Here is a 21,600-nt window from a genome sequence, read left to right on the forward strand (position 1 = left end):
GGACGGTGGCCGAGCGGAGGCAAACTATCTCACCGAACGCGGGAACTTGGAGCAAAAGCTAAGGAGACGTCAGCAGATAAGCTCAATAGATTTGTGAGTAAATATTTCCCTACGAGGATTTCGGCACTTTCTGTCCCTCTGTGGGGTTTTTGTGGTGGTCCTTGTCTGCTTCTCTCTCTGTCTCTTTTTTAAATTAGATGGAGAGCACGCAGATTTAACCGATTTGTTAAAATTTGCTGATAATACTAAAACTGAAAAATCTCCTGATCATAGTAGTTTGTTCTTTGTGTTTAATACTACGATATAGACATCTCAGAACGAAATTAGAAATTGACAGTAAATACCTTATATAGAATTGACAATAAATACCTGGTTCTGTATTTATAAATACTTTTCAATCACTGTAAAAATTTTCCACGTACACGGTAAATAAAGAAAAATACAAGGAATTTCCGACATGTGTTAGAACCCCTTCTTTACTGGGACAGAATCCGAGGTAAACTTTCTCACAAATCATATTTGTAGAAAACCCACCTTCAAACAAATTTAAACAAAGAAAATATATAAGATAAACTCTCCATGTCCACACTTCCTAAAGAAGAGTTACTAAATCTCGCAATAAGTTGTCAATCTTTTATTTCTAAAATTCAAGATTCTAAATATTTTCAGAGAAAATATTCTATGCATCACTGATTCCAACTGGAAAAAATGGGGATAATTTGAAACAACAGTTTCGAGAACGTACTTAGTGTTGTTTACTTTTCGGTTTTACTCGATTTCAGTGGCCAGGGACTACATTCAAAATGAACGCGATCCCTCTAGGACCGAGAGGAACTTTTCCCATGGTTACAAACAAACAGAAATGCTTCCCAGAATCCTCCGAGCTCCTCGTGGCTGCTTTTACTACGGATTGCGGAATGCAGCAAAACTGGGAGGAAAGCCAAGTCGAATTCAAGAAGTCGGGTTGGGACTGCACCCGCATACACACGTGCAATACGCCGCACGCGCGCGCGCATGCATACATACATACATACATACATACATACACACACGCACACACACGATTCTGAAGCCCCCCTATGACAAATGACATTCCTTCCGTCGTTGGAATGATACATTTTTATTTAGGGTGAAATTTATAACTTTTTCATTCTGGAGCTTCAATCTTTCAGTTTTACATTTTTATAAAATTTAATTTCATTAAGTTCTTTTATTCAAAAATGTTAGGGTAATTATGATAAAACCGTTTGAATACTTATCAAAAGTAAACAAATGTTAACATTTTTCACTTAAGTCTAAATTTTTCTCAAAGTATAAGAAATTTTCAGTTACAGGTAAGTTGAACTATCTCCTTACTATATACCACTACACAGCCAACTTAATTTCCCTGTGTCCAAATAGACAATTCCTACTGTTAATTTTATGGGAAAAAAATTTTAGTCCATTTTAATATTTACTTTTACCATGTTTGAACCTGTTTGTAAATACATGTTGAGTATTGGGGATTTTTTTTTTAATTCACATAAATGTATAACACAGAATTGTTCTCCAAAATATTGTCACTAGGCATTACTCTTTGAGGGTCTCCCTGGATTTTAACTGCTGCATTTCCTTGAAAACATAAAATCATAGTTGTTTACCTGAGATGGACATCTGGATCTTTGAATTGTTTACCAATATATAAAATATATGCCCTGCAAATGTGCCTTTCCCATGTTTGCTGGGTCGCTTGCAAAATTAGCAGTTTACGTCCTCACCAACATTTGCCAACAGTCAATATGATCAGACTTTTACAATTTGTGTCACTATGGATTGGTGTGACTCTAGTTCACATTTCTCTGGCGGTTCTGGAATGTTCATTAGACTGTACTGTGTTGTGACCCATCCACTCTTTCATAAAGCATGCTGCCACTAAGTTCCCTTTCTCCTAGTGATGTGCAGATCTTCAGATGCCTCCTTAATCCGTTTCCCTCCTGTATATGTTGTGAATATCTCCTCCGAGCTTAGCATCTGTCTTAATTTATACAGGTTCTGCTCTCTAGCTGTCAAGTGTAGTGAATTCGTCAACCTTTTGTTAGGTGCCTGCCACTTGTATTTTAAGAAATTCTTGCCTATCCCGAGGTCATTAAGGATTTCCTCTTTATAGTTTATAGTTCGGTTTCCATTCTTTCTCTGGTGTGTGGTATCATGGATATGTATAGTGACACTATTGACTTTTGTACCACACTCTTGTACCCAAAACCCTTGCTGGATTCCATTACTGTTACACTTGGTCTGTGTGCTTCTCAGGATTTCCCACTTAAAGAAGCCTTACATTGTGCAGACATTAACCCTTTAACATTTATTTTAACAAATTTCAGAGGCAAATATGGTGGCTCCCCATGTTACTACCACCCCAGCCTCAAACATTCGTCATCCCTGTTTTGTCTATCCTCCTTCCCAGAACCTTTGCATTTTTTTCCAGGAATATCTTGCAGTAAATCTCCAACATGTATATTTTATTAAATATCTCTAAACAAAGGCTTTTATTTTAAAAATACCATATATACCTGTGGCAGAGATTCTTTAATACTTGTCTGTTGCACATTTAATTTTCAGTGTTAAAAATGCCTATCTAGGAAGGAGAGATGGCACAAGAGCACTTGCTACTTGCAGAGGACCTGGGTTCAGTTCCCAGCAGCCATATGACAGCTCATAGCCATCTGGAACTCCAGTTCCAGGGGACAGGATGCTCTCCTCTGCTCCAAGGGATCCTGCACACATGTGGTGCACATAAACAAGTCCACACACATACACATAAAAATTAAAAATAAATTCTAATGTCCATCTAGAGTTGGCTTGTGAAAATGAAGTCAGATCAACACTGTGTTTAATTCACACGGCAATTCCTTTTGCCCACTTTCCTTGGCGCTGGATATTGAAGAAACTCAAGTCTTGTCTGTAGAACTGCCTACTTTGTGAATCTGTTGACTATCTTCATAGTGATTTTTAATTTGTTCCTAAAGCTACCGTATGACAGTAGTGGAGACCCCCTGAGTGAACCACACAGAGACGAGAGATCACAGCAAAATGCCAGAGGAATTTTTAATGTTCCAGCATGCTGGGGCCATCCTTCATCCCAAAATGATAGGGAAACCCCACCCCCAGCATGTTCAGTGACCTTTTATACAAGTCCTTAGGGCACCAGCCATTAGGCACAAGGTGATTGGCAGAACAGTGTGACTTTTAAACTGATTGGTCTTTAGGGAATGAGGTGGCAAGGACTTCCCTTGTCTGTAGGTGGCAAGGGTTGGTCTGTCCTGCAGAATGTGTCTCTGTGTTCTGGGCCTTCCCCAACCACAGGTGGGTTCCCTACCCTGTGGTCTAAGGAATGTTAATCAGCCCCTCCCTTCCTCCTCTGAATGTTAACCAGCAAGTGTCCTCTGAAGGAGGAATGTTAATTAACCTGGGGGGGGGGGTGGCTGTGGACAAGTGTTCCAAAGTTCTCTTCACTACCAGATTTACATAGAGGCTACATTGAGAAGATTTACTTTTATTCTGCAAGAATCCTTCACAATTCGACATTCAACCCTGGCTCCAAAGTCACTACGAAAGTATGTTCATTAAAAGAATAAAACCATTTATCGGCCATGGATATGTAACCTGAAGATATATTTGTAGGCCTTAGTTTATACTCTAGTGGTAACCTACCAATCACTACTGACTTGGAAAAAAAATACACCTTAGTTTTATGATGTCTCATCAGACTATTAGATTTTACAATCAGATCAGCATTGCACTATAAGTTATATACTACCCTGAATAGTGAAGCCAAACATTGGGATACAGAGGTTAAAGTTAAGACTTGCTGTCTAGGTTCTAATTTGGATTCAACCACATCCGTGCTCAGAGATAGTTAAAGTCAGCAGCTCACAAAAGAGAAACAAAAAGCCAGGAGGGGGGTGTGGGGGTGGGGCTTAAGGTTGGAAAGGAGATGTGTGGTCAGAATACATTATATATGTGAATGAAATTGTGAAAGAATATATTTTTTTAAAAGTCTGGAGAGGCCCAGAGGTTGCATGGTTGGATGTCATTTGTTGTAGGACTTAGTCCAGGCCCAGCCACCAGTTAGTTGCCCACACCAACCTCACCAAGCCTAACGTGGTAAACCAGGAGAACCAAAATCTTGACTGGTTCCTTATGTAGCACCAACCTGACCCATTGAGAAGTCAGACACACTCAGGTCATTCTGCCTGATGGCCCAGAAGCAGTGTTTTGTTTTTCTGTTGTTTTGTTTGAGATTCTGGTAGCCAGGCTGACCTCTACTCAAGTCAAAACTCAGGATGGTCTTTACCTCTTGATCCTCTTGTCTCCACCTCCCGAGTACTGGAATGGGAGGCTTGCACCACCACCCTGGCTGGGCTTTACATAAAGAGATATGTTTCCCACCCATTTCCACACTATTAAGTACAATTATCTTTCTATAAGGTATTGTCCCTTCCAGTTGGAATATACAGAGCCAGAACACAGGCACTTTTCTGGTTTGTTCACTGTATCACCTATAATGGTGTGCCCTTCCCCAGCCTTGAGCAGGCTGGAAAGACCTAGTGACCTAGGTGGAGTCATCCACCCAGGCTGCACATGCAAATTCCTACATGAACTTAGAATAGGCTGCCGGCTGACCTTGACTTGCGACATAATCCCATAATCCGTCTGAAACAAAGTACGGGTTAGGTGGGGCTTTCCCTATATATACAAGAGCTGAATATTAAACTTGGAGCCTTGATCAGAGAACTTTGTCTTGGCTCCATGTTTTTCTTGCCCCTCCCTTTTTCATTTCCAGCCCTCCTTTCAGTTCGTCTGTGGCCACTGGACAGCTACACAATGGTGCACACATTTCTTGGTGCACATTACACATTATACTAGAAAATGTAACTTCAAATGAAATAGGCCACTCTCTGCTATATCCTATGATGTAAGATGAATAAATGGTAAGTTGAGTCATGTGAAATTACACGTACAAAGAGGCGCTCTTATGGACCAACAAGGTTTTGAAAAGCTTTGAGAAGATAATGAAGGAGGGACGTTAGCAAATTTTATGAAAGACTGAAAGACTTTCTTCTTGTTTAAGAAATACCATTATATGCTAGTTTCCAAAGACTTCAGGTCATATACTGAGGTCTTTTCCTTTTTAAGATTTTTCTTTTAAGGATTAATTTTATATATGAGTGCTTTATCTGCATGTACTCCTGAATGCCAGAAGAGGGCATCAGACACCCTATGGTTGTTGGGAATTGAACTCAGGACCTCTGGAAGAGCAGCCAGTGCTCTTAACCGCTGAGCCATCTCTCCAGCCTGAGGTCTTTCTTAAGAATCATCAGTAGTAACACCCCTCCCAAACTAATGAGGCATGTTTAAAGAGGATTATTGTTCACATTATTTAAAAATTATTCCCATTTCAATGCCTTGTTTTTTGTTTGTTTTTGAGACAGGGTTTCTCTGTAGAGCCCTGGCTGCCCTAGAATTTGCTCTATAGACCAGGCTGGCCTCAAACTCCAGGGATCTGCCTGTCTTTGTCTCTCCGGTGCTGGCGTGCTCCACCACTGCCCAGCTCAATGTCAGGTAAGTAAAAATGTAAGATCATAGATTGTCCCTGTTTTAGCTAAATCTGATTTCATATAAATTTTCAAATATCTAATTAAGTCTAATTCTAACAATAAACAAGTAAGATAAATTCTAGTGATTATAGGTAATCTGGACACACATAGTGACATACACCTTTAATCCTGGCACTCTCAGGAGGCAGAGGCAGTTGGATCTCTTATCAGGCCAGCCTGGTCTACAGAGTTACAGGACAGCTAGGGCTACCCTGTCTCAAACACTCAAACACACACACACACACACACACACACACACACATACACATACACACATTCATCCTCATTCCCACTGTACCCTCCCACCCCAAAGAGGGAAGAAAGAGATTAATAAGGCTCAAAACAGTTAAAGATTTACAAGGCCCTTCCCAAAGACAGTATAAACTGTGGTGATCAGTGGGAGAAGGTATTCCCCTGCAGAGAGCTGCCTGCTAACTGAGCAGGAAGCTATAGGATTGCAGCTTTCCTGAGTGGTTACCCATGCTGCCTTTCTGGTAATGCAACTGCTTTGAGTTGGCCATGCTCCTGATAGGTGACCTGCTAAACTCATCAATTCTCCAGGCGGGACTTCAGTGGAACCATCTCTGATCTGTCATTGGTGCCCTGTGCAGGTTAAATAGATTGATTCACCTCTCTCTAGGAGGATATGTAGCTTTACTAATGTCCCTTAAATGAGACACAGAAATAACCTTTCAAAATACAACCAATTTTGCTTTATATTTCTGAAAACCAAAAAGTATCCCGGATACTGACAGTTTTTACATACAGTTTTAGCCATCTAGGCTTTAGGATCACATAACCAACATACAACAAAGCATAACTTTTAAAAACGTACGAAGCTCCAGATGTAGCTCAGAGGTAGAACGCTTGCCTAGCATGCATAAAGCATGGGCTAGATCAAACAGCACAAAAGCTTTAAAACATGTAACATGGGATCTGCATTATAAAAGATTTTAATATCAAATCCACTTTACATGACTAAACACCTGCCAAGCAAAGTACTGTATCTATGTCACAATAATAAGCTACCAGCCCACAGCTGTTACAGTCAGTAATTATCTTCGGACATTCCAAATGAAATTTGACATCCATCATGAAAGAACAATAAAGGAGTGCCTTTCACAGGATCTATCCCAAGCTGGGTCCTCAATTCACAGTTTCTTTGTTTGTGATCCCAGTGCCGGCAACACTTTCATTTCATCCACTCTGTTCTTGTGTATTTGGAAAGCAGGGGTTATCCATCGCCCGCACGAGCACTGTTCACCATACCAGTTAAAGGAACCCAACTTGGCACTGCATTTTGGGCAAAGAAGCTGAAAAAAAGGAAATGTGTTACTCTGTCCATTTTTATACATATTCAGCAACTATGTTTGACAGTACAGATTATAAAGTAGCTAAGGCGTGGTTCCTGTTATCAAGGAATTTGTAAAGCTCAAAGCAACTAAGAATGTTTTGAATCAGGGTGGAAATGCACACTCAGAGTCTCCTCTTCTACGGCCACCTGCTGTCAGCAGCACATAGGTCAGATACACTGATGTTCCAGTACGAGAGAAATCCAAAGTGCACACCAAGTCAACCGCACTTTCTCTAATGTTACCATTACTATTTATGTTTTACTATTTATGTATTACTAAATAAATAAATTAAATACATAAATTTACTATTTATGTATTACTATTTATGTTTTGTATATGTGGTCTGAGTAGGGCTTTTTATTTTAAATATTGAACTACAAATGTCTGGACATAGAGCCAGCAAGACGGATCAGTGTGTAAAGGCATTTGCCAAGCAAACCTCATGACCTGAATTTGATTCCTGGAACTCATGCAAAGGTAGAAAGAAAACTGTCCTGACCTCCACACATGCACCAGGGCACACGTGCTCCCTTCTCAAATAAATAATTAATAAATAAGTAAATAAATACATTTTGTTTAAGTCTATACATAAAACTCAGAAACACAAATGGAAAAAACCACAACCAGGCATGACAGATGTCTATAATCCTAGATAGTTGGACCATACAGAGTTTGAGGCTAACCTCAGCTACATAGCACATACAAAGCCAGCCTGAGCTACATAGCGCTTGCGTTCTCTCTCTCTCTTTCTCTCTCTCTCTCTTTCCCCCCAACCCCACGTTTTTCTAGTTTCTTAATTTTTTTTTTTTCGTCTTTTGAGACAGGGTTTCTCTGTGTAGCCCTGGCTGTCCTGGAACTCACTCTGTAGACCAGGCTGGCCTCGAACTCAGAAATCCACCCGCCTCTGCCTCCCAAGCGCTGGGATTAAAGGCGTGTGCCACTATCGCCCGGCTACTTTCTTAAACTTTAATGTGACAAAATATACTGTTTGAGATGAGAAAAAAAACTTTGATGAAGCTAATCTATAATATTCAAAGAGCTCCTATATATCAAGAAAAAAACAAAGCTATAAAGCACTTTATAGACAAAAACAAAAAACAAAAAACAAAAAACAACAAAACCCAAAACAAACTATAAATGGCTGATGAGACAGTTTTGTCACCCTGACACAAACTAGTCACCTAGGAAGAAGAAATCTTGACTGGGGAATTGTCTCCATCAGACTGGCCTGTGGGGGCAATGTAGGGATAATGTTTACATGCACTGTGTGAAGATGTGTTTGTCCTTCCTTGCCTGCCTAAGGCACCCTCTGATTCGGTAAGATAAAAAGGCAGGAAGTAGAAGGTGGAAGCTCTGAGAAAGAGTCAGGTGCAAAGAGGTTCACACCTAGACTTGGAGGAAGCTGGACTTAATGAAACTGAGAGGTAACTAGCCACATGGCAGACATAGAGTGATATAAATGAGTTGATAGAAGTTGCAAACTAATCAGCCAGGAGGTGGTGGCACGCGCCTTTAATCCCAGCGCCTGGGAGGCAGAGGCAGGCAGATTTCTGAGTTCGAGGCCAGCCTGGTCTACAGAGTGAGTTGAGTTCCAGGACAGCCAGAGCTATACAGAGAAACCCTGTCTTGAAAAACCAAAAACCAAAAAAAAAAAAAAAAAAAAAAAAAAAAAGCTGCAAACTAATCAAGAAACAAGCCTAACTTAAGGCTAAGGCATAAATACATAAGTAAGTCTTCGTGTTATTTTTCAGAAGCTGGGGCAGACTTGGAAAAACCCAAAGGTTACACAGGGCATTCTCTTGATTAATGACTGCTTTTGAGCGGGGGCTAGCCCACTATGGATGGTGCCACCCCTGGATTAGATGGGCCTGGTTTATATAAGAAAGCAGGCAGAGTAAGCCATGGAACCCACACTAGTAAGAAAGCAGAGTTTGTCCATGGCCTCTGCTTCAGTTCCTGCCTCCAGGTTCCTACTTTGGCTTCCTAGAAGATGGACTGTGAGCTATAGCATGAACTAAACCCTTTCCTCCAGATTGTTTTTGGCCACGGTGTTTTTTCACAACAACAGAAACCTATCAGCTGGTAAATATACTAATCTTCAATGGTAAACATGAAAAGTCGGGGGCACTTTAGAATTAACATTGCATTTACTCCACAAACATTTTATAGTATCTAATGTTATGAAAGAGACAAAGAAATGTGTGTGCACACTCTCTTAGTGAGAAGAAATCCTGCATGGGCTTTGTGAGTGCTAGCCTTTGTGAGTGTTAGCCTTTGTGAGTGTTAGCCTTAGTGAGTGAGTATTAGCCTTTGTGAGTGTTAGCCTTAGTGAGTGAGTGTGTTAGCCTTTGTGAGTGTTAGCCTTAATGGAGTTGTTGAGCCACGAGTTCATTTCTAAGTAGCTCTTCTATGGAAATCACAAATATGTGTACAAAGAAACAAACACAAATGTGACAGACATTGATTGATTGATCGATTGATTGATTGGTTGGTTGGCTGGTTGATTGAAATATCTCACTATGTAGCCCTGGCTAGCCTGGAACTCTCTATGTAGACAAGACTCACCTTAAACTCACAGAAATCCATCTGACTCTGCCTCCTGAATGCTGGATAAAAGATATGTACCGTTCACTACACCCACCCATGATTTAGAATCTATTACAAAAATGGCTTTACTCTGTGTCTGTGTGCATAGTACAGGCTAAATTAAAGCAGCAAGCCAAAAGCACAAAAGCCAAAACTGGATTTCTCTGAGACTGAAAGCTCTATGACAAATCGTAATCCGAGGGATGGGAAGAGAGAGCCAGGCGTAGCTGTGGAAGAGAGAGCCAGGCGTAGCTGTGGAAGAGAGAGCCAGGCGTAGCTGTGGAAGAGAGAGCCAGGCGCAGCTGTGGAAGAGAGAGCCAGGCGTAGCTGTGGAAGAGAGAGCCAGGCGTAGCTGTGGAAGAGAGAGCCAGGCGCAGCTGTGGAAGAGAGAGCCAGGCGCAGCTGTGGAAGAGAGAGCCAGGCGCAGCTGTGTAGGCGTAGCTGTGCATTCTTGTAATTCTAGCACCTGCAAGGTAGATGCGCGAGGACCAGGAGTACAGGCCAGCCTGGGCTGCATGAGATCCTGTCTCAAAAATCAACACTGAACAGGGGCCAGGCTTGGGAATGCATATCTGTAATGCCACCACTCAGAAGGCTGAGGACAAAGGATGAATTCAAGCCCAACCTAGCAAAACCAAATTGAAACAAACACCAGCAAAAACTCAGAGTGACTCCCGACGACTATATTGAGTCTGATGATTACAAACACAACAAACAAAAAAAAAAAACCCAACCTCTGCAACTAAAACAACTACCAAACATTATAAAATGGCTGAATCATATATAATTAAAGCTGGCTTAAAGCAGTTCAATCTGGCCGCGCAGTGGTGGTGCACGCCTTTAATCCCAGCACTTGGGAGGCAGAGGCAGGCGGATTTTTGAGTTCCAGGCCAGCCTGGTCTACAGAGTGAGTTCCAGGACAGCCAGGGCTACACAGAGAAACCCTGTCTGGAAAAAAACTAAAAAAAAAAAAAAGCAGTTCAATCTGAACATGTCGATACCACTCTCCAGACAAAATACTAACTAATATAAATTAAGTCCCCTCATGGGAAGATTGCAAATATATTGATAGACCTTAATTTAGCCTGTAAAACAAGTGCTCACAGATAACAGAGTAGAGCCATTTTTATAAAAGATTCTAAATCATGGGAGGGTATATTCTCAAATGAGATAATATATGAAAGGCTTTATAAAGAATCTGTTGTGCAAACTTTTATACAGCCATCCAACCTTTCGAATTCATTAAGATTGTTATTATACAGCCTTGAGTTGTAGCTCCAGGGGAATGTATAGGGCATGTAACTGCCCTGGATTAAATCTCCAACATTTAAAAAAAATGTTATAGAATACCTCAGATTAATATCAAGTATGCAGAAAGGCAAATTGTGAGGGTTTCAGAATATGCTTCTGAGTACCATTCTTTTTTTCTTTTTTTGTTTTTTTTTTTTTTTGTTTGTTTTTTTTTGTTTTTCGAGACAGGCTTTCTCTGTGTAGCCCTGGCTGTCCTGGAACTCACTCTGTAGACCAGGCTGGCCTTGAACTCAGAAATCCACCTGCCTCTGCCTCCCAAGTTCTGGGATTAAAGGCGTGCGCCACCACTGCCCGGCAGCTCCATTCTTTAATAGAGAATGAAAAGCATCCCATAGTAAATGTATTAAATTCAAAGATCAGAAAGATAGACAATGTGTGTCATGAACCTAAATGAGAAAAATAAATTTTAAACCTAATTTTACCTTGATTTATCCCCCCTATTTAGTTTTGTGATATATCTAATTATTCTTAAAATGCTAGTCTTACATTTGAAAACATAAATAACAACAGTTTTACAATAACTCACTTGGATGAGTGGTTCTCCATCAAATGTGGCTAATGAATTTGAGTCAGCTTATTTTTAAAGACATTATACTTGAATACTGGGGACAGCGTCTCATTGTAGAGTGCATGCTTACATGGATAAGACCTTGAGTTTAATTTAAAAAGAAATCATTTATTTTTGATAACCTTATCCATATACTATAAAAGTATCATCCTCAGAATCTTCAGGAAGGAAATGTTAAACATGGTGTTTGTTTGTTTTCGTTTTTGTCCAGACAGTAAGATGGCACAAGAGGCCAAGGCCCTTTGGCCAAGCCTGACGACCTGAGCTTGATCCGGAGACTCAACGGTGAAAGGTGAAAATCAGCTTCCACAGGTTCCTCTGATTTCCTCGTGAGTGAGTGTGTGGCACCCAAAACCCCCCACAGGTACACACACCATATACAAAATAAAGAAAATGTGATACAAACATTAAAAGTAAATAAAAATGTGTTTGTTGTGTTATCTTGAGATAGTGTCTCATGAATGTCAGGATTGTCTCAAACTCACTGCGTGCCTGAGGTGACCTTAATGACTGGTCCTTCTGCCTCAACCTCCCAAGTGCTGGGGATGCCTGGCTTATGCCATGCTGGAGATGGAATCCAGGACCTCATGCACAACACAGGGCAAGTACTCTGCCAACTGAACCACAACCCCGGCTCTAACGTAGAATTTAAAGTGTAAAAAGGAACAGAATTTAGATGATACAATGAAACTGTAGAAAGCAAACAGTGCTCTCACCTGCCCATCCATAACTCCCAACAAAGTAGGTTCCATCCATTGCACAGGTTCAATGAAGTGAGACGTACACTGAGCCTGACTCCCTGTGGTAAGTACAGAAGATGATGCTGCTCTCTTGTGAGCAAAGGCTATTGGCCCACTTCCTTCTCTATGATCCAAAATACTAGAATGTCTAAATAAAGATCGCCTGTGAAACCACCAAAGACAAAAGCATTAATGAAAGCAAAGATGAAATATACAAAACTTCTTACAGGTCAAAATAATGTAACATTGAGTATGCTACTCAAAACTTCAGTAGCCCCTACAATCCAATTACTAAATTACATTCTCTCTGAAGCAGGTTTGGACTTAAAACTTCCATAATATTCAATTAAACAGATTCTTCTTACAGAAAGAATGAAGCTGGAAATGCTTTTTCCAATTACCAAGATGATAAAATTTCCAGAGGACACAAAATATTTTACCTGCACTTTCTACATTTGTAGAGAACGTCATCTTTTAATCCTTGTGAAATGGTAGTTGGGTCAACAGCAAAGAGTTCTTGAGGTAAATTCTGAAGTTCTACAAGATAATTTAAATTCATCCACTGTCAGGATTAACCTTCTAGATTTTCAGATAAACTCCCAATGCCAAACTGAGGCGATACATGCTAAACTCAGAAACTAAAAGCAAGAATCTCCATGTTGAGAAATGAGGTAGGAAAGCAGAGTGAGCAAGCCTTCACTCTAAATGGGGTGCCTGATTTCAATCCTTTCTGCTAAACAAAAGGAACCAATAGTCTCTGCCTCCTAGGAATTCTTGGAAAGTGACAGAATGCATTTGGTATCCAAGAAAATGGCAGAATGCATTTAGTGTCCAAGAAAATGAGCCCTCAGAAGAGTCCAGTCATACCAGTACCCAGTGCTTCCTCACCTGGGTACTTCTCAGTCACCTTTTGTAAACGAAACTGCTTATAAATAGCACTGGAGGTATCGACTTCGTTTCCCATGGCCTCATACAGCTTCAGTTGCCACTCAAACCCCTCATTCATCCTGCAATGATAAGCAAGTATGAAGTTTGGATTCTTTCAGTAAGGAGACGGGAAGAAAGGAGAAGTGCTTACAGCCAAAAAGGAAGACCATACATTCACCTCTGGCCTATGGTGCAGAGAAGTGCACTGACCACACACATGCATACACCACACACATACACAACCATGCACACACACAGACACACCTTACGCACATTCTATGCACAAACATACCATACATATATACACACACTATACATACATACACATAGAAACACACCATATACACACAAAATACACACACACCATATATACACCATACACACATAATAATACATACACACTCACACAACACCATACATACACACACCATACACACAAACACACACTTTTGGTTTTTCGAGACAGAGTTTCTCTGTGTAGCCCTGGCTGTCCTGGAACTCACTCTGTAGACCAGGCTGGCCTCAAACTCAGAAATCCACCTGCCTCTGCCTCCCAAGTGCTGGGGATTAAAGGCGTGTGCCACCACTGCTACAAACACACACTTTAAAGAAAGAGAAAAGAAATCATTACTGGGACTCCAAAGGACTCACCTAGCCTCTGGCTTGACAGTCTGGAGGTTTTCATAGGCTTTTTCAAAGGTAAGCTGGTCCGTCTTCATTATAAAAGCCGTCACTACAGCAACACTGCGGCTGACTCCTGCATGACTGAAAAAGAGACCTTCAAAATAAAATGGCAAATAGCAGCAATTAAAAAGCAAGCCAAGCTGGGCATAGTGGTGCACACCTTTAATCCCAGCACTCAGGAGGCAGAGGCTGGAAGATGTCTGTGAGTTCGAGGCCAGCTTGGTCTATACAGTTGAGTCCAGGATGGCCAGGGCTACACAGAGAAACCCTGTCTCAATCAAGCAATCAATTAGTTAATCAATAAATAAAAGACAAAGCCCAGCCAGGTGTTACCACACCACAGCAGACTGTCACACTCAACTGTCCTCTTTGTTGACCCAACTCAGTATTCCAAAAAGAATCACTTGCGACTCACTGTCTGTTCCGCAGACTCAAATGATCTCGCATGTCTCTCCATGTCCACTGAAAATTAATTTACTATTCCTCTCAAATCTGATGACATCCCCACCGCCCCCTTTTCCTAATGAAAAGGGGTATATAATTATGAATCAGGTTGTTTTAACTTACTGTAGGTTTGTAGAAAATAACAACACAAAATTGCCCTTCAGGTGAGCTTTGTTAGGAGAGAAATTCCCGAGACTACCCCCAGGTATCATCCAGCACTGATGAGAGAGCTTAGGAGAAATCCCACCATACCAGAGGCAGCATGATGCCAGCTTTGAAGGGAGCATCATTCTGCCACATCATTCCACATTGTGTGTGTGTGTGTGTGTATATACATATATATATACATATATGTATATATATATATGTGTATATATACATATATAGTTATATATTATATATTATATATCATAATCATAATAATTATACTAATGTATTTATAATTATAACATATAATATACTTAATATATAAGTATATAATATATAGATATGTTATATAAGCATTTATATAAATATATGATATAACATATGTGAATATATTTAATAATTAATTAATCTATATAAATATATATATTATATATATATATATATATATATATATATATATATATATATATTTCCCAAAGAAAAAGAGACTTTCAGTTCCAGGGGATAAATGAAATTTCTTACTCTTACTGGTTTTCATGGAGGGAGGCAATTTCCATAATATGTGACCTATCTGGACTGGTCTTCAAGCCAAAAGTCATAAAGCAGAATACACTATATGAAAGTAAAGTTATAATTCAAGGTTATCTGGAGGCTGGGGGAAGTAGGGGTGGTGCTACTCACAGGTGCTAGTGGGAAAGAGGCCTGTAAGAGAGTAAGGTCACAACTGACATCTGTCAGCTTCCTGTCACAGAGGGGGCTGGGAGCTGACTTGATTTCTGGGAGAAAGAAATCAGAGCCTAACAGGTTGGGCTTAGTAGTAGCTAATCACACTTTGTGACCGCTCTGTTTACATTTAAAAAAAAAAAAAATTGTAATGGCTACAGAACAATTCCAAGGTCCAAGGCCCTTTGCTCTTCACACTGGAGTCTCTCCAGATCATGGCTTTTGCCTCTCTTTCTCCCCACTCACCCTAGGGCAAGACAGAGAGGCTAGAAGCACTCTTCTTCAACCCTAAGCACAAAAAACAGAATTAAAGCCAATGTAGCAAGAAAGGAGCATGTGCATATAATACCAGCACTAGGAGGCAGATGCAGGAGGATCCCGAGTTCAAGGACTGCCTGGACTACACAGCAAAAACTTCCATCTCAAAAAGAAAACAAAAATATGGAGAGAAATATCACTCTAACTTTCCTCCACCTTTCTAAGACCCTGCCACAAAGGCATTCTATGCTGCCACAGTAGCAGAATGTTTGCCTAACAGGCTGGCAGGACAAATTAATTCTCTGATCTATTTAGTCTGATATCTATGAAGACCATAATTCCAGAAAGGGTTTCCCCTATACACCACAGGAAGACGATCAGTACAGGTCAGGCTGAACTTCCTGGCTCACTCCCTTAGTATTATGTCACACTCCTCTTGTCCAGTCACTTTTCTATACGACTGTCCAATCTTAATTATTCCAAGAACGTGAACGGTTTTTCCTTTGGTCCGTGCATGTTTCTCTCAACTTGTGCGTCACATAAATCTTTGATTAAAAATTCTCGAGTGTGGTGGCGCACTAAAGGTGTGTAGCATTCTGGACGTAGAAGCTTTTGAAGCCAACCCCGCTGCTCTTCAGCCCTACCAGATCTGCACAGTGAGACCCTGTCTCAAAACAAAAAACTAAAACAAACAAAAAACTAAAAGCCCCATGTTTTTCTCTTGTTAACCACAGTGGCCTTTAGGACAAGGAAGAAAAGCATCACGTATTTTCACCCCAATACATCTGACCTGTACCACATTCACCAGTACGAGTGTCTGACTTCTCTTACAAAGATGCTAAACTTTATCTGATGAACCCCAACTCCAAAAGTTATTATACATAGACAGGCAGATAGACCGATGGACAGACAGACGGGCGGACGGGCGGATGCACAGACTAGACAGTTGCTGCAAGATGAAATCAAACAAAACACTAACCAAAGGCGGGTTTCCGAACCCTCCTTTGAGTCACACACCCCAGGGGAGGATGAAAAGCGCGGTCTTGGCTATGCCAGCATGTCCCACCACTTCTGGGCGCCTCTGCAGACAGGCGAGACCCAATGCAAGGCACCGCCCCCGGCATCTGGCACTCACCAATGCACCAACACCGCACGGCCTTCGGAGAGAGCCTGGCCGATGAAGGCCACACACCGATCCAGGTGACTGAGCAGGTCGGTCTCGGATTTGTCCAGCGCCGGCACGAAGAGGCTCCGGAGACCTTCGAACCCGACCCCAGGCGGGAAAGCCGGTTCCGAGTCCACCGTCAGCACAGCGGTGATGCCCGCCTCTCTCAGGAGGTCAGGTTCCGCCACTGCCGCTGCGCCACCCAGATACAGCCCTGGCCGCACTTCCACCGCGTGCCCTGCCGAGCTGGCGGGACTGGGAGTCGGAGCCTGGCGCTCGCAGCCATGGTTAGAGCCCTGCACTTCCAACATGGCGGCGCCAAGAAGCCAGGCAGCTGCTGCCCACCACCAAGTCACCGGCTAGAGTGACTGTCTCCTGTACCGAACTAACTCCAGCCGCTCAGCAGCGCCATGGGAGGACCATGGCAATAGGGAAAATGACTGATTCTGGGGAAGGTGATTGCTGGGGCTGTGTGCTGTGTTCCATTTAGAGCAGCCTTTCCACCCAACCCTCCAAAGTCCAAGGCAGAAAATAAAGTCTCCATTCATCCATTGCTAGTGGGACCGCAAATTTGTCACTACGGAAATCATTTTGGAGGTTCTTCAGGAAGATTGGAATCTATCTACCTAAAGATCCAGCAAAACCACTCTTGGGCATATATACGCAAAGAACACTTCATCCTACCACAGAGACACTTGACCAACCATGTCCGTTGATGCTTCATAATAGCTAGAAATTGGACACAACCCAGACGTGCCTTATCAGAAGACTAGATAAAGAAAATATGGCACATTTACACAATAAGCTGTCACTCAGCCATTTAAAAAACGAAATGCACAGGTGAATAGATAGAACTAGAAAAGCAATCATTCTGAGTGAGGTAACCCAGACCCTGAAAGACAAGTCTGGTATGTATAAGCTTATATATGGATAGTAGCTGCTAAATCAATGATAACCAAGCTGCAATCCATAGAACCACAGAGTTTAAGTATAGAGTAAGGAACTAGTGAGGGCCTGATGGATCTCCCTAGGAAAGGGAAATAGAATAATAGGTAGTTATGCAGGATTAAAGGTTGGCTAGAACAGAAGGAACTAATGGGGAAGGGAAAAGGAAAGCAGGGAGACAGATAAAATTAAGGGCCATTTGGGTGGTGGCATGGAAACCTAATATGGTAGAGCTTCCTAAAATATATACCGCATATGAAGGCAATCTAAGTGAGATGTCCAAATAATGGGGGCATCCCCAAATGGGCATCCCCAAATGGGCATCTCTTGTCACCAAATGAAGCTTCCAGTGCCAGGATTGAATTACATCTAGTTGAATTGTTGATCAATGGCGTCTCGTGGGAACCCCCAAACAATTCAGGCTGTTGTCAAGACTATAGGTTGCTCTCCACCAACTGATGGCAAGGCTTCATTGCTGAAGACAACATCTTGAAATATATAAAAAACTTATGAAAAATATAGAAAGTTTTTATGACCCCTAGACCTGAGCAAAAGAATGCAGGTTCACTAGTCCCAAGAAAGCGGAACTGAATCGAAGATTTCAGGCCTTCACTGCCCCAGGATACATTCCAGGAGGAGTACATTATCCCTGAGTCAGAGGACACTTGCTGGATTAACATTACTCAGACCTCAGGGAAGAGAACCCACCTGTGGGTGGGGAAGGCCCAAAGCCAGAAGACACATTCCTGACCACAAAGAAAGATGCAAGTCATCTGAGTGGCCCAGGAACTGGCTGACTGCAAGATAAATGGTTGGGCAAGGTTACATCCTTACAAAACATAAGTGTATAAGATGTCTTCCGCATGACCCTGACTAAATTTTGGTTGGGACCTTTTAAGACTTTCTACTGTTTTTATGTTATGTTTCTTTGGTAACCCCCTCACCCCCCTTGGTTTGTAGTTCTGCCCTATATAAGCCCTCCACTCCCAGCCGACTGGGTCAACACTCCTCTGCCCCTGTGTGGGTCACGAGTCTCGGCCTCAGTCGACTGACCCCGAAATATACCTCTTGCTGTTGCATCAAGAATGGTGTCTTGTGAGTTATTGGGGTGGCTTTGAATTTCTGAGGCTTGAGAAAGGTTCTCCCTTGGGGAGGGGGGTGTCTTACAATCTACATAACTCATTAAACAGGAAGAAGTCGAGTTGGTTTCTTCACAGAGCCTGCACCCATCTATACTAGTGTCTTTGATACAGGAAGGTAATCTGCATGCTACCAAAGGAGAAATTTAAACATCAACCCACCCACAAACCATCTGATCTACAATGGTGTTCTGCCTGCAAGATGTCCTAGTGCAATGGGGGACAAACTTACAGCAGTAACCAACCAATATCTGATTTGACTTAAACCCCACTACACAAGATAGAACCCATACTGAATTCTGCTTGGGTGACCAAGAACCATGAGATTAGATAGCTGTAGTGATTGGAATATGCTTAGTTCATGGGAAGTGGCACTATTAGGAGGTGTAGCCTTGTTGGGATAGGTGTGGCCTTGTTGAGGGAAGTGTGTCACTATGTAGGTGGTCTTTGAGAGCTCCTAGTGTTCAAGCTCTGCCCAGTGCAGAAGAGACCCTCCTCCTGGCTGCCTGCAGGGAATGGGTGCTGCTAACTTTAGATCAAGATGTAGAACTCTTGGCTCCTCCAGCACCATGTCTGCCTGGAAGCTGCCATGCTATGCTTCCTGCCATAATGATAATGGACTGAACCTCTGAAACTGTAAGCCAGCCCCAATTAAATGTTTGCCTTTATACAAGTTGCCTTGGTCATGGTGTCTTGTCTCTTTACAACTAAAGACTAAAACAATAATAGTCCAGGGATGAGAGAGAGAGAGAGAGAGAGAGAGAGAGAGAGAGAGAGAGAGAGAGAGAATGAATCATAATGACATTCTGCTATACTCACATAGATCAGTGCCTTGCTCAGCCATCTTCAGAGAATCTTCCTCCTGCTGCAGATAGGAACAAATACAGAGACCCACAGCCAGATATTATGTAGAGAGTGAGAGACCTTGAAACACTCCACCCTAAGTAAAATGTCTTCATCAAATCTCTCCCCCCAGAGCTCTGGGACCCTGTAGAAGAGGCAGAAAGGACATAAAAAACACAGGGGATCTCTCTCTCTCTCTCTTTCTCTCTCTTTCTCTCTCTTTCTCTCTCTTTCTCTCTCTTTCTCTCTCTCTCTGTCTCTCTCTCTCTCTTTCTCTCTCTCTCTGTCTCTCTCTCTCTCTTTCTCTCTCTCCCTCCCTCCCTCCCCCTTCTCTCCTCTTACTCCTCCTCTCTTTGCTCTCCTCTGTGTCATCCTGTCATGTCCCTGCTCCATCTCTTCAACCCCACCCCAACACCCATCTGTTCTACTCCTGCTTTTCTCATGGCCAAGTCCAATCTGTTGCCCATGTTCACTCTACTTCTTTCTTTATCTTCCCTGGATTCTTCCAGATACCTCTGGCTGTTTTCTCTCCTGTTTAGCTTGTCATCAGTCTACACAATAACCATTTGCAAATGAAATTTTAGTTTTCTACAAGGGAGTCTCACTGAGAAACAAACTACTCTTAAGGGTAGGATGCATGCCCAGCAGGGAATGCCTGAGAGAAAGGAACTCATTGGCCTCTCTGGAGGTTTCTTGTCTCATTGTTATGCCCAAGTTGCAGGTACCCCAAAGAATACCAAGGAGCCAATTCTAATGTCAACTCATGGTGGTCTTTATTATCAGCTCTTGAGCAAGGTCTCTCACCGTCCCCATTGCAGTGGGTCAGAGTGAGAGCCCTGAGTCTAGGGGTGGAGGGTATTTATTATAGTTACAGCAAGCTTGGGAATTTTAAATATGGGTCAACAAGTTAATATTTTAAAAACTGCATTTCTGGAGTACTCTGCAGAAACTGAACATTTGAACAAAACCACTTGACAAACAGGATGCTCTGCAGGATGACTTATTATGTATCTTGACCCTGCTATTGTAGCCTGACTGGCGATTGTTAAGGGGTGGGATGGGGTGGGTTGCCATAGGATGCTTCATCAGGAAGACTCTGTGATTTTCTTCCTGGAATTGGAGTTTAGACCCTGGTCTCCCACAAAATGAGTTTCTTCAAAAAACTCGCAATGGAGTTAGTTAGGTCTTACATCATAATATCATGTCAGGGTTTTTCTTTTGTGTTGTTGCTGATTGATTGGTTGGTTGGTTGGTTGGTTGGTTGATTGATTGATTTGATTGATTGATTGATTTTTCTGAGACAGGGCTTGTCTGTGTAGCCCTGGATGTCTTGGAACTCACTCTGTAGACCAGGTTGGCCTAGAACTCAGAGATCCACCTACCTCTGCCTCCCAAGTGCTGGGATTAAGGCATTCCCCACCATTGCCCAGTTGTTTGTTTTTTATTATTTTATTTATATATTTTTCCCTACAGGCTTTTTGCATATATATTATGGCTTCCAGTTTGTTGTTTTTATAGGACTCCTGAATGTGCAAATGAGTGAATCTTTGCATTTGTATCTGTTCTTGTTCCTTTTCTTGGAATCTTTCTTTCTGTTTGTTTTGTCCTATTCCAATGTGTTAGCTTTTGTTTTATGTTAATTATATTTTATTATATTATTAGTTCTTAGAAGTCTGTTTGTTTTCTAAAGAGAGAGACAGAAAGGGGTAGATCCAGGTGGGAGGATTAGGATATATTATATGAGGAAAAAAATCCATTTTCAATAAAAGGAAAGAAATAGTATCACTAGAAAAAAGGAAGTTTCCTAGATTTCTCATATTTTAATGTTAATGAGTCAGAATAGCTAGTTAGGAAATAGAAGGAATACAAGAAAAGTTTCTCCCAATCTTCTAATCTCACCTAGCTGGCAGACAACCAGGTGCAAGACTGCAGCTTGAGTGCGGGAGTGGGTCCTATTGGACAGTGTGGTGGTTCCCGAATGTCTGCCACAGCTCAGGGAAGCAGAAGTGCGGGAATTTGACTGAGTTCTCTCTATGTGGTACTAGGTGGGCGCTGGGCTGAGAAGCCCGGGGCTCCACCTGGGCGTGGGGAGATCTCAGTCTAAAGTCCCGAGGGGGCAGAGCTCCTGA

At 41.9% G+C, this 21,600-nt stretch overlaps 1 protein-coding gene across 3 annotated transcripts; it reads right to left on the reverse strand.

Moving 5' to 3' along the window:
• Positions 1-6,321: 6,321 nt before the first annotated feature.
• On the reverse strand, positions 6,322-16,984 carry Dusp12 (dual specificity phosphatase 12). Of its 3 annotated transcripts, none has more exons than XM_034508148.2 (6): positions 16,515-16,911; positions 13,775-13,888; positions 13,085-13,203; positions 12,637-12,733; positions 12,173-12,359; positions 6,322-6,949 (listed from the first exon to the last, which is right to left on the reverse strand). In XM_034508148.2, exons 1-6 carry the CDS (start codon positions 16,853-16,855, stop codon positions 6,788-6,790), a joined length of 1,020 nt encoding a protein of 339 aa, XP_034364039.1. In that variant the 5' UTR covers positions 16,856-16,911; the 3' UTR covers positions 6,322-6,787. The 3 variants fall into 3 exon arrangements, with proteins under 3 accessions (XP_034364039.1, XP_076794058.1, XP_034364041.1); XM_076937943.1 differs by lacking the exon at positions 16,515-16,911 and adding an exon at positions 16,359-16,508 and having other exon boundaries at positions 13,775-13,901; XM_034508150.2 differs by lacking the exon at positions 12,173-12,359 and having other exon boundaries at positions 16,515-16,984.
• Between the last annotated feature and the right edge of the window lie 4,616 nt (positions 16,985-21,600).

The sequence above is a fragment of the Arvicanthis niloticus genome, chromosome 7 (genome assembly GCF_011762505.2).
Source record: "Arvicanthis niloticus isolate mArvNil1 chromosome 7, mArvNil1.pat.X, whole genome shotgun sequence".
NCBI lineage: Eukaryota > Metazoa > Chordata > Mammalia > Rodentia > Muridae > Arvicanthis > Arvicanthis niloticus.